Source organism: Primulina tabacum, chromosome 3, assembly GCF_025594145.1.
Source record: "Primulina tabacum isolate GXHZ01 chromosome 3, ASM2559414v2, whole genome shotgun sequence".
Classification (NCBI taxonomy): Eukaryota; Viridiplantae; Streptophyta; class Magnoliopsida; order Lamiales; family Gesneriaceae; genus Primulina; species Primulina tabacum.
Window position 1 is genome coordinate 16,917,910 of NC_134552.1, and position 16,132 is coordinate 16,934,041.

General features: G+C 39.6%; 2 protein-coding genes and 1 long non-coding RNA gene across 3 annotated transcripts in view; 2 read left to right on the forward strand and 1 right to left on the reverse strand.

Moving 5' to 3' along the window:
- On the forward strand, positions 1-2,606 carry LOC142540862 (formin-like protein 8). The gene is made up of 2 exons (XM_075647290.1): positions 1-1,013; positions 1,102-2,606. The coding sequence occupies exons 1-2, from the start codon at positions 34-36 to the stop codon at positions 2,393-2,395; spliced, it is 2,274 nt and encodes a 757-aa protein (XP_075503405.1). The 5' UTR covers positions 1-33; the 3' UTR covers positions 2,396-2,606.
- LOC142540864 (uncharacterized) overlaps positions 2,449-16,132 on the reverse strand; it is a 23,829-nt gene continuing 10,145 nt past the window's right edge. Inside the window, exon 3 of the long non-coding RNA XR_012819170.1 lies at positions 2,449-2,634. This is a non-coding gene — a long non-coding RNA (uncharacterized LOC142540864). The remainder of the gene's footprint in view (positions 2,635-16,132) is intronic.
- The window catches only part of LOC142540863 (protein EDS1L-like), a 20,161-nt gene continuing 12,068 nt past the window's right edge, over positions 8,040-16,132 (forward strand). Inside the window, 1 exon segment of the mRNA XM_075647291.1 lies at positions 8,040-8,546. Within this exon segment, the coding sequence (XP_075503406.1) occupies positions 8,217-8,546 (330 nt within the window). The 5' untranslated portion in view covers positions 8,040-8,216.

Sequence of the window (16,132 nt, forward strand, 5' to 3'; positions counted from 1 at the left end):
ACAAAAAGCTGAAGTTCAGTATTTTAGATAAGTATGGCCACAAAGACAGTCGTTCAAGCAGTAGTAATCACAGCAGCTATTAGTCTAATACTAGCTGGTATACTAGCCTACGTCGTGTATAGATTCATGATAACTCGACGAACCGAGAAAAATAAAATGGGCTCTAGTTTTCGAAGAGAGGCCACCATTGGTTTGCCGTCCATAGAATTTAGGCAGCATGGTAGAGCATTGAAAGGAGTTATACTTGATGAAGAAGGATTGGATGTGCTGTATTTACGGAGACTTGAAGAGGGGCATTTTACGGGTTGTTTCTCAAAGGTTTGGTGTAACCCTTTAGATGAGGAATTTAAAAGATTGGAGAGTAGAGGGGATAAGGCTAATACATGTGAGCCAATTCAGGAAGTCCCATTGCTTCAAGAAACAAGAAGTGGATATGATTTTACAGTGACTAGTACAATTCGAGTGAGTTCGAATAGTTTACCTGTAGCATCTGAATTGGTTGCATCAGGCCCCGTTTCAAAATATGAAAATACAACACAGCCGCCGTTTCCAACACCACCGACAATAATGGGGCCAATCCCTCCACCAGCAACCCCACCAACACAGCCACAGGCTCCACTTCCACCTCAAACACCAAGAATGAGACCAAGCTCTCCACCACCACCACCTCCATCACCACCGCCACCACCACAGCTGGCGCCACCTGCTCCGCCACCCCTGCCACTTCTACCTAAAAAGGGATACCTTAAGCCACCACCAGTACCACCAGGTCCACCAAAGTTAAAACCTGTGCCACCACCTCCACCAGCAAACAGAAAGGGCCAAATTGCACAACATAAACCACCAGTTCCCCCAAAAGAAACGGGAAGCAGTCATGTGATAGGTAAAACTTCATCCATAAAACAAGAAAATGGAGGGGTTCAAAAGAAACTGAAACCATTACACTGGGACAAGGTTACTGCTAATGTGGATCATTCAATGGTCTGGAATGAAATCAATGATGGATCTTTCAGGTTAAGTGTTTCTTGATTCGTTCTTCTGCTTTATTATTACACGAACAATATTTATTGAAATTTAAAAGATTCTGTGCAATTTTATCAGATTTGATGATGACCTCATAGAATCACTCTTTGGTTACACAACCACCAGCCAGAAATCAGATGATAAAAGTAACAGAACAATGAGTAAAGCCGGTTCTAACACCGTAACATCAGCTCAAATTTTCCTGCTTGATCCTAGAAAATCCCAGAATACAGCAATTGTTCTCAAGTCTCTAGCAATATCTCGCCAAGAAATCATAGATTCTCTATTGGATGGCCGAGGACTGAACCCGGATACCCTTGAAAAACTAACCAAGATTTGCCCGACAAGAGATGAAATAACCAAAATCCTTCAATTTGATGGAAACCCCACAAAACTAGCTAATGCGGAGTCTTTCCTATATCACATCTTGAAACCTGTTCCATCTGCATTTCTTCGTTTCAACGCCATGCTTTTCAGGTCATCCTATGATTCCGATATACTGCATCTCAAGGAGTCTCTGCAGACTCTTGAATTAGGATGTAAGGAGTTGAGAACTGGAGGGATTTTCTTCAAACTCCTTGAAGCCATTCTCAAGGCTGGCAACCGAATGAATGCGGGAACTGCTAGAGGAAATGCTCAGGGATTCAATTTAAGTGCCCTTCGAAGATTATCCGATGTGAAAAGCTCAGATGGAAAGACTACTCTTTTGCACTTTGTAGTTGAACAAGTTATGCGTTCTGAAGGTAAACGACATCTGATCAGTAGGAAAAGTAAAGGAGACAGCTCCGATCATGAATCAGATTCCAAGAATTCAAGAGAAGACAGAGATGGGGAGAATCTAATGGCAGGATTATCAATAGTAGGAAACTTGAGTGCTGGGTTTGTTAATTTCAAGAAAGCAGCCACAATAGACCACGAAAACTTCATCAACATGCGTTCGATTCTTACCTCCAAAGTTGAAGAAAACAAACAACTTTTGGCACACTGCAGGGATGAATCAGGAGGATTCTTAAAGGAAATGAAAGTGTTTTTAGAGGATTGTGAGGAAGAGCTTAAAGTGGTGAGAGAGGAAGAAACAAGAATAATGGAGCTCGTGTTGAAAACAACGGTTTATTTTCAAGCCGGAGCTTCTAAAGACAAAGGAACAAATCCGCTTCAATTATTTGTCATTGTAAAGGATTTCTTGGTTATGGTCGATCAAGTTTGTGCTGAAATCACAAAGAAACTGCAAACAAAGAAGGCAATGACCACACGTTCATCGCCTCCATCATCACCTACACCAAGGTCTCCTATGAGATTTCAAAACTTGCAAGCATATTTGATGTCACAAAAGCATGGAACCAGTTCAAGCGATTCAGAGGATGATTTCTAATAGTGGCTGAGGGATCATTTTAGAAGATCAGCTAGATATTTTCAGAATAGTCCCAACACCATGTTATTAGATCGGTGAATTTCTGAAGATTTTGTACTTCATTTTTATTCTTTACTGTAATTACAGCGCATGTTGCATTATATATACTTTCAGCCCTTTGATTCTTTACTCATCCCAGCATTAAAGCATGATCACGTGAACGACACATCTTCGCTCGTTGTCATTGGCCGCCCAAGCACCTGAGATTCAAACAAGGAAAAGAATGTCTAAAGTCCCATCCGTTGATGCATATTCATGCATAAATATGTGCTCAAGCAAAGATGAAGCGTGACAAACGAAAGACAAGATTCAAGACAAGATTCACGTGAAACTCGATTCCTTCTTTGTCAACAGATTGTTAAGGAACATTTTGATTGAAACAGGCCCTTTCCATTCAAGGAGACAATCCTAATCTATTACTTGAGTAAGCTTTTACAGATTTCTATGCTCCAAATTCAGCTGCGTTACTTGTTTTGTTTGGAGCCAAGGTGTTAAAGTTGAGTAAATTCATTAATAGTTAGAAGCGTGTTTTCCATTCTTGTATTTTAGTCCTGTAGGCTTTAGTATAAATACAAGGTAGTTGTATAGTGGTATTTTGGATTTTTCCAGAAAGATTTTTCCTTCTCAGTTCAATGGAATAACCGGAAACTTCCCCACATTTCTCTTCCGTCTTCTTCTTTCCCTACTCGTGATTTCTGATTTCAACATGGTATCAGAGCTATGCATTCCTTCTGATCCGCGGATCTGATTACACACTTAAATTGTGTAAACTCGATTGCATAATTTCGATCGCATTCTGAATTTTTGATCGCATCCATGGCTTCTGCTTCCGGAATTCCCACAGCGGTGTTTGAGATATCTGATCCACTGTATATTCTTCCATCCGACACACCAGGTATCAACTTAATCTCTGAGCAATTGATTGGAGGCGAAAATTATGGAATTTGGAGTCGCGCCATGATTATAGCACTGCGAGCTAAGAACAAGTTAGCATTCGTTGATGGGAGCTGTCGTAGACCTGAATCGAGCTCGAATACACTGATGCAGTGGGAAAGATGCAATGCAATAGTTCTGTCTTGGATTATGAATAGTGTTTCGAAGGAAATCTTCAGTGGAATTGTCTACTCTACCGATGCAATGGTAGTATGGGCGGATCTAAAGGAACGTTTTGACAAAGTCAATGGTTCTAGAATTTTTATCTGCACCGAGAGATTGGGAAGTTTACGCAAGGGCAAAACACTATATCTACATATTATTCGAGCTTACGATGATTATGGGACGAGTACTCCTCACTTGTGGTTCTGCCTTCATGTTCTTGTGAATCAGCCAAGAAATACTTAGAACATGATCAACAGCATAAGCTTCTCCAATTTCTCATGGGGCTAAATGAAAGTTATGTGCACGTCAGGAGTCAAATTCTAATGATGAATCCATTACCATCGGTTGGGCAAGCATTTGCTCTTATCTCACAAGAAGAATCTCGTAGAGGGATGCTCAATATGGGTTCTATCCTCGGTGAAGCTCCTAATGCAGCCTTTTATGCATCTCAAGACAAGAAAAAGAAATATCCCTTGCATTGTGATCACTGTAACATGTCTGGGCATACCAAAGCAACTTGCTACAAGTTAGTAGGCTATCCAGAAGGCCATCGATTCCCTAGAATGCAGGGGAGAGGATTTGGCTACAATCCTAACAGAGACCTGCATCAAGAGAAGGGAAAACCGAGAAGAAATACAGCTAACATGACCGTTTTGGAGAATGAAGCAGCAACTCCGAAATGTGTACCTGAGTTCAGCTTCACACCAGAGCAATATGCTATTATTTTGAAGCTGCTGGACAAGGAAACAAGTCCTACTGCCTCTGTGCTCCCCTCCGCAAATATGGCAGGTACTTTTCATCCGTCTCTATGCTCAGATTGGATTGTTGATACAGGAGCTAATGATCACATGGTTGGACGAGATGCCCACCTATATAATGTTGTCTCTTGTGCTGGGTCCAATGGGATTGTCCAACTGCCTAATGGTAATAAGACTAGAGTCACACAATTAGGTTCAGTGAACATTACTCCCACAATTGCACTACATAATGTGCTCTATGTGCCTAGCTTCCACTTTAAACTGTTGTCAGTATCCAAATTTACCAAAGACCATCAATGTTTCATCACTTTTCATCCCACCTTCTGTTTTTTTCAGGACCTATGCACTGGGAAGATAATGGGGACTGGTAAAGTGAAGAATGGCCTCTATCATTTAGACACTTCCTGTTTTGATTTCAGAGATGTTAGATCTTCTCCTTTTCCTCCACGTTCTTTTGATTCTCATTGTAATACCTTAGTTGCAAACTCTGCTCTTGTAAATGAATATACTTGGCACCAACGGCTTGGTCATATTTCCTTATCAAGAATGAAATTGTTACCCTTTCTGTCACATGAGTTCACATTCTCGCATTGTGATATCTGTCCCCAATCGAAACAAACTAGGCTATGTTTTCCTCAAAGTACATCCACTGCTACCACACATCCCTTCCAGATAGTTCACATGGATTTATGGGGTCCATTTCATTCTACAACATACAATGGTGAGAGATATTTTCTCACCATTGTGGATGATTTTACACGAGCAACTTGGGTTTATTTGATGCATTCCAAACTAGATACGCTTTCCATGCTTAAAGCCTTCGTGGCTCTCATACGGACCCAATTCTCTACACCCATTCAAATCATTCGAACTGATAATGGCACTGAATTCTTCAACACTCAATGTACCTCGTTTATTACCTCCTTGGGCATCATCCACCAAAGTTCTTGTGCCTATACACCCCAACAAAATGGGGTGGTTGAGCGCAAACACAGACATATTCTGGACATTGCCAGGGCCCTCAAATTTCAAGCTTCAATGCCTTCCAAATTTTGGGGTGATTGCATCCTTACTGCTGTGCATTTGATCAACCTGCATACCCACTCCTCTTCTCTCTAATAAAACACCTTTTGAGCTGTTATTTCATCGCCCCCTTCTTACTCACACCTTCGTGTTTTTGGATGTTTATGCTATGCTTCCATCCTTCCTCGAGTTCATAAATTTGCTCCTCGGGCTACAAAATGCGTTCTTCTCGGTTATTCAAACACTCAAAAAGGGTACAAACTTCTTGATCTCACTAGCGATAAAATCTTCATTTCTAGAGATGTTTCTTTTCATGAAACAATTTTTCCTTTCTCTCAACAAGTGCCTCAAACCCATGTTTTCCTTCCCCAATCTTTTCTTGATGACCCTGCTCCTGTTCGTCCCTCTTCCCCTCATCAGTCCCCTTCTCATTCTGGTGCTAGTCCTTCCTCACTTATCCCATCATCAGCTCCTCAGCCTAGGCATTCTTCTCGGCTGTCTCGACCACCCATTTGGACACGTGACTATGCCTGCCCCTCCATTCGATCCCCTTCTGCTTCAATGCATCCTATTGCCAATTACATATCTTACTCCCATCTTTCTTCATCCTTCCAAGCCTTTTTAACTTCCATTTCACATATTAAAGAACCTAGTACTTACCATGAAGCAGTTGGTGATCCTCGTTGGCAATCAGCTATGGACGCTGAAATTGCTGCATTGGAGGCAAATAATACTTGGGAACTTGTCCCCTTGCCTCCTGGAAAATCTGTCATTGGCAATAAATGGGTTTACAAAGTCAAGTATCACCCTAATGGGAGTGTGGACAGATTTAAGGCCCGCCTTGTTGCTAAAGGTTACACTCAACTCCCCGGGATTGACTATCATGATACCTTCTCTCCTGTGGCTAAGATTGGCACGGTCCGCTGCCTTTTAAGCGTCGCTGCTATGTTGCAATGGCCTTTGTACCAAATGGATGTCACCAATGCCTTTTTACAAGGTGATCTTGAGGAAGAAATTTACATGGCTCTTCCCCAAGGATTTGGAAATCAGGGGGAGACATATGTGCGTCGATTACTCAAATCCTTGTATGGGCTTAAACAAGCCTCAAGACAATGGAATATGAAATTTGCATCCATTATGAAGTGTTCTGGTTTCAGCCAATCAAAACATGACCATTCGCTATTTGTCAAGAAAGATGACTCTTTCATTACCTTGTTATTGGTATATGTAGATGATATTGTCATTTCAGGGAATCATGAAGAGTCAATTCAAGCGCTAAAAAGGCACTTGCATGCAGAAATTCATATCAAAGATTTGGGAGAATTAAAGTACTTTCTTGGAATAGAGGTGGCTCGTTCTAAGAGAGGGATCTGCTTGAACCAAAGAAAATATGCAATGGAATTAATATCTGATTCGGGATTATCAGGAGCTAAGGTTGTTGATACACCCATGGAACAATTATCTGAGATTAACCACAAAAGAGTATGATGACAGTGCCAAACAAGATGAATCCGTTGATGAAGTATTGAATAATCCAGGAGAGTATAGAAGATTAGTGGGAAGATTGCTGTATTTAACCATTACAAGGCCAGACATATGCTTTGCTGTTCAAGCACTGAGTCAGTTCATGAGTAAACCCAAGAAATCTCACATGGATGCAGCCATCAGAGTTTTGAAATATTTGAAAGGGGCACCAGGACTAGGAATTCTCTTGTCATCGAAAAAATCATTTGTGCTTGATGCCTACTGTGATTCCGATTGGGCAACCTGTCCAATGAGTAGAAAATCTATTACATGATATTGCATCAAATTTGGGGAGTCCTTAGTGTCATGGAAAACAAAGAAACAAACTACTATATCTAGATCCTCAGCAGAAGCGGAATACAGAGCCATGGCTACAACAACGAGCGAGGTTATGTGGATCGTTGGCATACTGAAAGATATGGGAGTGCAGCTTGATCTTCCAATAACACTTCACTGTGATAGCAAGGCAGCAATGCAAATTGCCGCAAATCCGTTATACCATGAAAGGACAAAACATATAGAAATAGATTGTCATTTGGTAAGAGAAAAGATTCAAGAAAAACTCATAAAGACGAGTTACGTTTCGACGAACAAGCAAGTAGCGGATGCTTTTACAAAGGCTCTAGGAAAAGGACAGCACTGCTATTTATTGTCCAAGCTTGGTATGTTGAATATATACCAAACTTGAGGGGGAGTGTTAAAGTTGAGTAAATTCATCAATAGTTAGAAGCGTGTTTTCCATTCTTGTATTTTAGTCCTGTAGACTTTAGTATAAATACAAGGTAGTTGTATAGTGGTATTTTGGAATTTTTCCAGAAAGATTTTTCCTTCTCAGTTCAATGGAATAACCAGAAACTTCCCCACATTTCTCTTCCGTCTTCTTCTTACCTACTCGTGATTTCTGATTTCAACACAAGGTGTTCTAAAAATTACGATATATTATCAATAATTAAAAGATGATGTACCAAAGAAGTTATTTTAAATCATAAATTTTAATATTACAGCAATTGTTAAAGAAGACTGCATTTTAAAAAATATCGTTAAAAAAATGCCAAGAAATTTAAACAGCAGCTGCTCTCTAATTTTTTTGTCAATAATATAATATAAAATATAAATAATTGGTTGGGGAAAGTAGTCTCAATGATATAATGATACTTTCTAAATTCCACAGATTTCGTATCTCTTTCCAAGCCTTCCTTCCACAGCCAAGTCAAGAAACACTCAAGTCAATGAGGCATACACATTCCACACGACTCTAATCATGTATAAACCAAAACTTGATCAACTCATTCTGTCTCTGAAAACAAGAATTACACCAGAAAGCAAGCAATAAATAAATAACCAGTAGCAGATTTAAAAACAGAACCACGGCACAAAAGATGGCGGGAGGGAAGCTCGGAGAAAACATAGGGCTAAGCGAAGAGCTTATCCAGAAAGCTGCAAAATTGGCCATGAAAGCTCATGATACTTTCCCTGGAAAGCCATACATTCATGAAAAAGCTCGTGGTTCGACAGACGCTTTTTTCGCCTTTCCAGGATCATGGTGTGTGAAACACTGGTACAGCAGAAAGCCCTTTGGTGAAATAAAGATCGATGTTTCGAAATTTCCGTCCATGAAGAGTGTTGGCAATGATGAAGTTGCTCTGGTGAATGAAGCATTTAGTAGGAGATTTCAAGAACTCTTGAGCAATTCATCACTGGAAATTGAGGTGTTTCCAATATTGATTCCTATTCAGTTAATTTTTAATTTATCAAGTATGCTTTTTGTTTCTCAAGATTTTATTTGGTCAGTTTAATTCCGAAGCTATCCTTTTTGGTATTTGTGATGGTATGCTTTTCGTGTTCTAATTGCAAAAGCTCATGAACCTGTATAAACTTAGTCATAGGGGTGGGCGCGGGTCGGGTTTTCGGGTTCGGGTATCCGAAATTACGGGTACCCGACAAGTCGGGTAAGTGAATTTTACTGCCCGACACCAACCCGATCATGGGATTTTCGGGTACCCGGAAAAAAAATTAAATTTTTATTTTTTATTTTTTTGAAAAAATATATATTTTTTTTCACATTTCACCAAAAACCACGTCATTATATCGAGTTATGGCTAGTCATTATATCATATTATGACTAGCAAATTAAAAAAACACATGTACTTTTCACATTTCACAAAATATCATGCATTATATCATTTTATAATTAATTATTTGTTATTATATCGGGTTATGACCAGCCACAAAAAAATACATGTATTTTTTAAATGAATAGACGGATAGACTCATAATTTTTTTTTAAATTTTCGAGTACCCGATACCCGATCGGGTATCGGTAAAACCCGAATCCGAACCCGAAAATTATTTTCGGGTATCGGGCACCCGGCATACCCGATTCCCGAAAATAATTTTCGGGTTCGGATTCCGGTATTTTACCGATACCCGATCGGGATCGGGTAGTACCCGATTCCCGAAAATAAATGCCCACCCCTACTTACAGAGGACCCCAAAATTTCATAATGCCTACAACCAAGAATGTCCTCTCTAAAGAATAAAGCTACTCATTTTCATAAGCACGAGTTAATATAAATATACAAGAAATTTATTATTTCCTCGTTGATATTTGTTGGTATCACTTGCGGTAATTTGAGATAATAAATGTGAAAATAAAGAATAAACTGGACACCGAGATTTACTTGAAAAACCCCCAAAAATTATTAGGGTAAAAATCACGTGCAAGATGAAAAGAATTACACTATAATACTTTTATGGTGTACAAGTCACTCACTGTATTTCCAAAGAGAACACACTCTCTTAATACAAGAGAACAAAACACCTCAAATATTATAGAACTAAACACTCAAATGTTTATAAGATGAAAGAAAATTCGAAGAAGGGATAATTGAATTATGAATGAATGCATCTATTTATAGATGCAATTCATCGTCTGAACGCATCCTTCTGTTTCAAAATTTTTTTCGGCCATTCTGACAATCATTTAAAATGTGCGTCGACTTATTTTGACTCATTTAATGCACAATTGCCGACATTTCTCTCACTTGGAGATTTGATTCATAATCAAACACATCATTTCAATCATGCCATTACCTGCTGCTTATGTTTCTGCTAGGCCACATGAGTATCTACACCACTCAAACTTTTCAATGTTCACTAGTTTGGTCAAAAAATCAGCTATGATATCTTTGATATGGATCTTCTGCATATCCACGCTTCCTTTTTCTAATACTTCCTGCACAAAGTGAAATTGAACTCCAACGTGTTTCGTCCTAGAATGAAAAGCTGGATTTCTTGCGATATGCAAGGCGCTGTGACTGTCACAAAACAAAAGAACATTCTCTTGTTTGTGTGTGAACTCCTCCAATGACATTTTAATTCATATTGCCTCCTTGCAAGCTTGAGTAACTGTCATGTATTCTGTCTCTGTTGTAGATAACGCCACAACTGTCTGCATTTTTGAAACCCAGCTTACAGCTCCTCCTGCAAGTGTAAACACATAACCAGTAGTAGATTTCCTCTTATCTTAGGATCACCTGATTAATCTGAATCAACATAGCCCCTGAGTGTAAAATTTGATCATCCATAACATAATGCAGCATTTGAGGTACCCTTAATGTATCTAATTATCCTCTTGACAATGCTCCAATGCTCTCGTCCACGATTCGCCATACAACGACTAACTGCTCTCACTGCTTGAGCAATGTCCGGTCTTGTACAGATCATGACGAACATCAAACTTCCCACTGCTGATGCATATGGTACTCGAGACATATTCATCCTCTCTGCTTCACTGCTAGGACACATCTTGGAGGATAACTTGAAGTTAACAGGGAAGAGGGGCCGAGATTAGTTTGCTATCTTGCATGTTGAAGCGTTGCAAGACTTTCTTCAAATAATTTTTTTGGGAAAGCCAAATCTTTCTGTTACTTCTATCTCGATGAACTTGCATTTCTAGAATCTTGTTTGCTGGTCCTAAGTCCTTCATATCAAATTCTCTAGCAACTGTGCCTTCAATCCTTGGACCTGATCTTTGTTGGGGCCTAGATGTCGGTAATTGTGCATTAAATGAGTCAAAATAAGTTGACGCACATTTTAAATGATTGTCAGAATGGCCGGAAAGAATTTTGAAACGGAAGGATGCGTTCAGACGATGAATTGCATCTATAAATAAATGCATTCCTTCATAATTCTAAGCATTCGAGTGCTTAGTTCTATAATATTTGTGAGGTGTTTTGTTCTCCTGTATTAAGATAGTGTGTTCTCTTTGGAAACACAGAGAGTGAAGTCGTACACCATAAAAATATTATAGTGGAATTCTGAAACGTCTGCTTAATCGTTTTCTTAAAAAGTACTAAATTTTTTTTTTCCAAACCTCACATAGCATCCGGCCGAATCATAAAATATTTTGGAACCATTTTAAAAGTAAACAACCAACTATTCTATCAACCCAAAAACATTATTTGAAAAGTATAGCCCATACTATAACCTCTCAAAAATCTCTCATAACATAAATAAAAGTCGTAAAAACATCTTTAACATAACTTAAAATCATGAATCATAGCTAGTGCGGAAAACTAGCGTCGGTCCTCGGGTTATGTGCACCTCCAGTCCAGTCAGATCAACCATCAAGACCTCCATTAACATTATCATAATCACCTGCATCAATCACACCTAGTGAGTCTGAAGACTCAACACGTCATATCCTTGATAACAAGTAATACGTAATACAGTTAACATATAACAGTGAAAAATACTTGTACTTAAGATATCGTTTTCATGAAGATGCATAAACTTAAAACATAACATTTTCGTAAACATTTTCATGATGCATAAAAATATTTTCATAAAAACATAAACATACCCATATTCATATTCGTATTCATATGCATATCCATATTCGTATCCATATTCATATTCGTATTCATGTTCATGTTCGTGTTTGTTGAATTCAGATCGTGATTGTGACTCGTATTCTTGATCGTATTGGGTGATGGATCCATCTAAAAAAAACCACAGTACTGGGCGGCGGGGACACCAGCGACACTCTCACCCGTCAACTGGGCCTTGGCCAACGTATTAACATATTCGTATTCGTATCACGTATTCGTATTCGTATCCGTATCCAAGGAAACACGATCGTCGGGCTCCCACTGGGACCATAACTGTGGGGCCCTTAGCTCCTAATCGTTATTACAATGCAATCTGATTAGGGTTAACTAATTACAGAGGAAAACGAGTTTAAAATTTCTTTACAATGAGCCCGAAATATTTCTTCTATAATTTAAATACTAAAAATAGTATTTAATCTCATATCATAAACATGCCAACACCAATTCATAACCACTCATATACAAACAACTCATATCCTCGGGACATGCCCCGGTATATAGATACATATAAATATATACTGGGAACAAGACAAAACATAAAACCTCAGCCCAAGCTGTGGCTCCCTCCAGAAGTACCCTCTCCGGTCTCCTGATATCCTGGAGTACCTGCCATTGTCCACACACAAAGACAACAACAGCCCCCCTTGGGGGTGAACAAAGCTCCGTATGGAACAACCAATCATATATACCACATATATCTAAACAATGATATATGGTATGCAATGCATGTATGTCCGTGGAGGTATCAGGTCAAATGCCCATCCACTGAGCACATGTCAGAATCAATCGAATCGCTATCAAATCAATGCTCGAGCTGGCACACCGGCCAATATGGGATACTCGTATGATAGCGTCGGCAAAGCGCCATCAAATCCCAAATCTCATATCCAATCATATGGGGCCACAGTTGTCTATGCTTTACGGGTCATATAATACCGGCATAGCGATTGTGTTCACAAACCCCGGAATCCAATCCAATCATATCAAGGTATCCAAGGATCATAGCTCAATGTGCATGTCATGTATCGATGTATGCATAAAATGATGTGTGTTAACAAAACATTTATTTTATACATCGATATCTCAATCTCAATGTCATGTATGCCACATCAATCAACAAATAAGGCATATAGACACATAATCTCATTCCAATCAATCCGACATATATCATATAATACAGATACCTGTCGTATGTTACCCGGTCGCAACATACCTCAATTCTTCGTTTCCAGTTGATGTAGCCTGAAGATATTGATATTACACTTTATCTACATCAATAACATACTCATTCCAATCAATAACATACTCCAAAATCATTAATATGAGTTTCAAATATCATTTGAAACTTCAAAAATTCATATCAAATCAAATTCATATCATAATTCAATCCCGACTTTGAATACAAGTTTCTTGTCGGTTATTCTACTACATATCAAAAATTCAACTTCAAATACATGCTATTCCAGCACTTTGATATTTAGAACTGCTGGAACTAGAAGAAAATTACCTCAGTCAGAAGCTCTCGACGCGACGATCACAAATATATAATTTGTTTCGCGTTTAGACAGCGTTTCGAAGTCGATTTGGAAGAAAGAATTTCGAAATCTCTCGAATTCCCTCGAAGTTATCGTATAAGAAATGAAGAAAGAAAGAACAAAATTCTCATTCTTATCCTCATCCCTCTCGCGCTCGGGCGGTAGAATTCTCGCGCCCGAGCGCGAGACATTCTGCCCCCGGCTTTCAGTAGTACCGCGCTCGGGCGGTCACAAACTACCGCTCGGCGCGGCATGTTCTGTCCAAATGCCCCTTGCTTCGCGCTCGGGCGGTCATAAACTACCCTCGGGCGCGAAGTGCTCTGCCCGAACACAATTGTCATATACCCTGGCGCTCGGGCGGTCACTTTCTACCGCCCGGGCGCCACACGTTCTGTACAAATATTTATGTTTGTACTAAATTGGCGTCCGGCCTCTCCACTCGAGCTCTTACAAGGTCAATTCATATTCAATATTCATTTTCTCAATTTCATTGTCATAATATACATCAAATGTATAATCACATATCAAATTCCTGAATTATCGATAATCATATAAGATTTACGATAATACGATACACGGTCCTTACATTTCTCCCCCTCTTAAAAGATTTCGTCCTCGAAATCTCAAACATCTTATATACATAACATTGGCAAACATACATATGTCACCAGTTATAGTACATATCAAAGCTAAAATCAGTAAGAGGATCAGAATACATCGAATACAATGGAACAGATGGACTAGCATCAAATAAATGCGGATATGATTCTCGCATTTTGCTTTCCAATTCTCACGTCGAATCTTCAACACCATGCCGTGTCCATTGCACTCGTACTAAAGGAATCGATTTATTTCTCAATATCTTTTCCTTTCGATCCAGTAATACGAACAGGTTGTTCGACATAGGAAAGAGAAGGATCCAGTTTAACCTCGTCAGGTGCAAGTACATGTGATGGATCGGGTTCATATTTCCTCAGCATAGAAACATGAAACACATCATGAATAGTAGATAGAGCTGGTGGCAATGCCAATCGATACGCAAGATCACCAACTCGATCAAGAATCTCGTATGGACCAACATATCGAAGGAGATAACTTCCCTCGCATACCAAATCGAACCGTACCTCTAAAGGGAGATATTTTCAAAAACACTCTGTCACCTTTCTGGAATTCCAAGGGTCGTCTTCGTTTATTCGCATAACTCGTTTGACGATCCTGAGCAGCTTTCATCCGCTGCCGAATCAACTGAACCTTATCGTTCATTTCCTGTATCATTTCAGGTCCAGTCAATTGTCTCTCACCAATTTCATCCTAGAATAACGGTGATCTACAGCGTCTCCCATATAGAGCTTCAAACGGTGCCATACCGATACTCGTCTGAAAGCTATTATTATAAGAAAATTCGACCAATGGTAAGGCATCTTGCCATCCCATTCTGAAGTCCATCACAATCGCACGCAACATATTCTCTAGAGTCTGAATCGTACGCTCGGTCTGGCCATCAGTTTGAGGATGATAACCAGTACTCATAGCCAAACGCGTACCCATCGCTTCCTGAAAACTACCCCAGAATTTAGAAGCAAATCTGGGATCACGATTAGATACAATCGAGACTGGCACACCATGCAGTCTCACAACATTCTCAATGTATAAACGGGCCATTCTCTTATAAGGATAAGTCCGTTCATATGGAATAAAATGCGCAGATTTCGAAAGCCGATCAATAATAACCCAAATAGCATCACAGCCCTTGGGCGAACGAGGTAAATAAGTCACAAAATCCATAGCGATATGTTCCCAATTCCATTTCGGGATTTCAAGACTATGGAGCAATCCTCCCGGTTTCATTCTCTCGGCTTTTACTTGCTGGCAGACAAGACATTTCGAAATAAACTCAGCAATGTCCTTCTTCATATGTTTCCACCAGAATTGAGGTCTCAATGTCAAATACATCTTTCGACCTCCAGGGTGAATACTGTATTTGCTACAATGTGCTTCACGAAGAAGAACAGATTTCAAATCAGAATCATTAGGGACTACCAGCCGACCATTAAGTCGTAAAGAACCATCAGAAGAAATCTGGAATCCAGATTGATGTCCTGCCGATACCAGTTCTTTCGACTTTTGGATCTGAGCATCGCTTCGTTGGGCCTTTCGTATCTTCGATATCAAATTCGGCTCAATTTGCAATGCTGAGACAGTAACAGAATTCCAATTCGAGTGAAAAGTCCCGCCAGAAGTACAAATATCCTCATGTACCTTGGCGACACAAACAGAAGTTAAAACAGAATCATAAACTTTCCGACTAAGGGCATCTGCAGTAACATTCACCGATCCAGGGTGATATTGAATCTCACAATCAAAGTCCTTCAAGAGATCCATCCACCTGCGTTGCCTCATATTCAAATCAGATTGAGAAAAGAGATATTTCAGACTCTTATGGTCCGAATATATAACAAACTTTTCTCCGTATAAATAATGGCGCCAAATTTTCAGAGCAACCACAATGGCGGCCAATTCGAGATCATGAACAGGATAACGTGTTTCATGAGATTTCAATTGACGAGATGCATAAGCAACCACTTTTCCATGTTACATCAAAACACAGCCCAAACCTTTACCAGACGCATCTGTACATACCACAAATCCTCCGGTACCTGAGGGAATAGTAAGCACAGGTGCTGTGGTCAATCTCGTCTTCAATTCAAGAAAACTAGCTTCACATTCATCTGACCAAATGAATCGCTGATTCTTCTGTGTCAGTTGAGTAATAGGTTTAGCTATTTTCGAAAATCCTTCAATAAAACGACGATAATATCCAGCCAAACCCATGAAGCTACGGATCTCAGGAACATTCGTAGGTCTCGG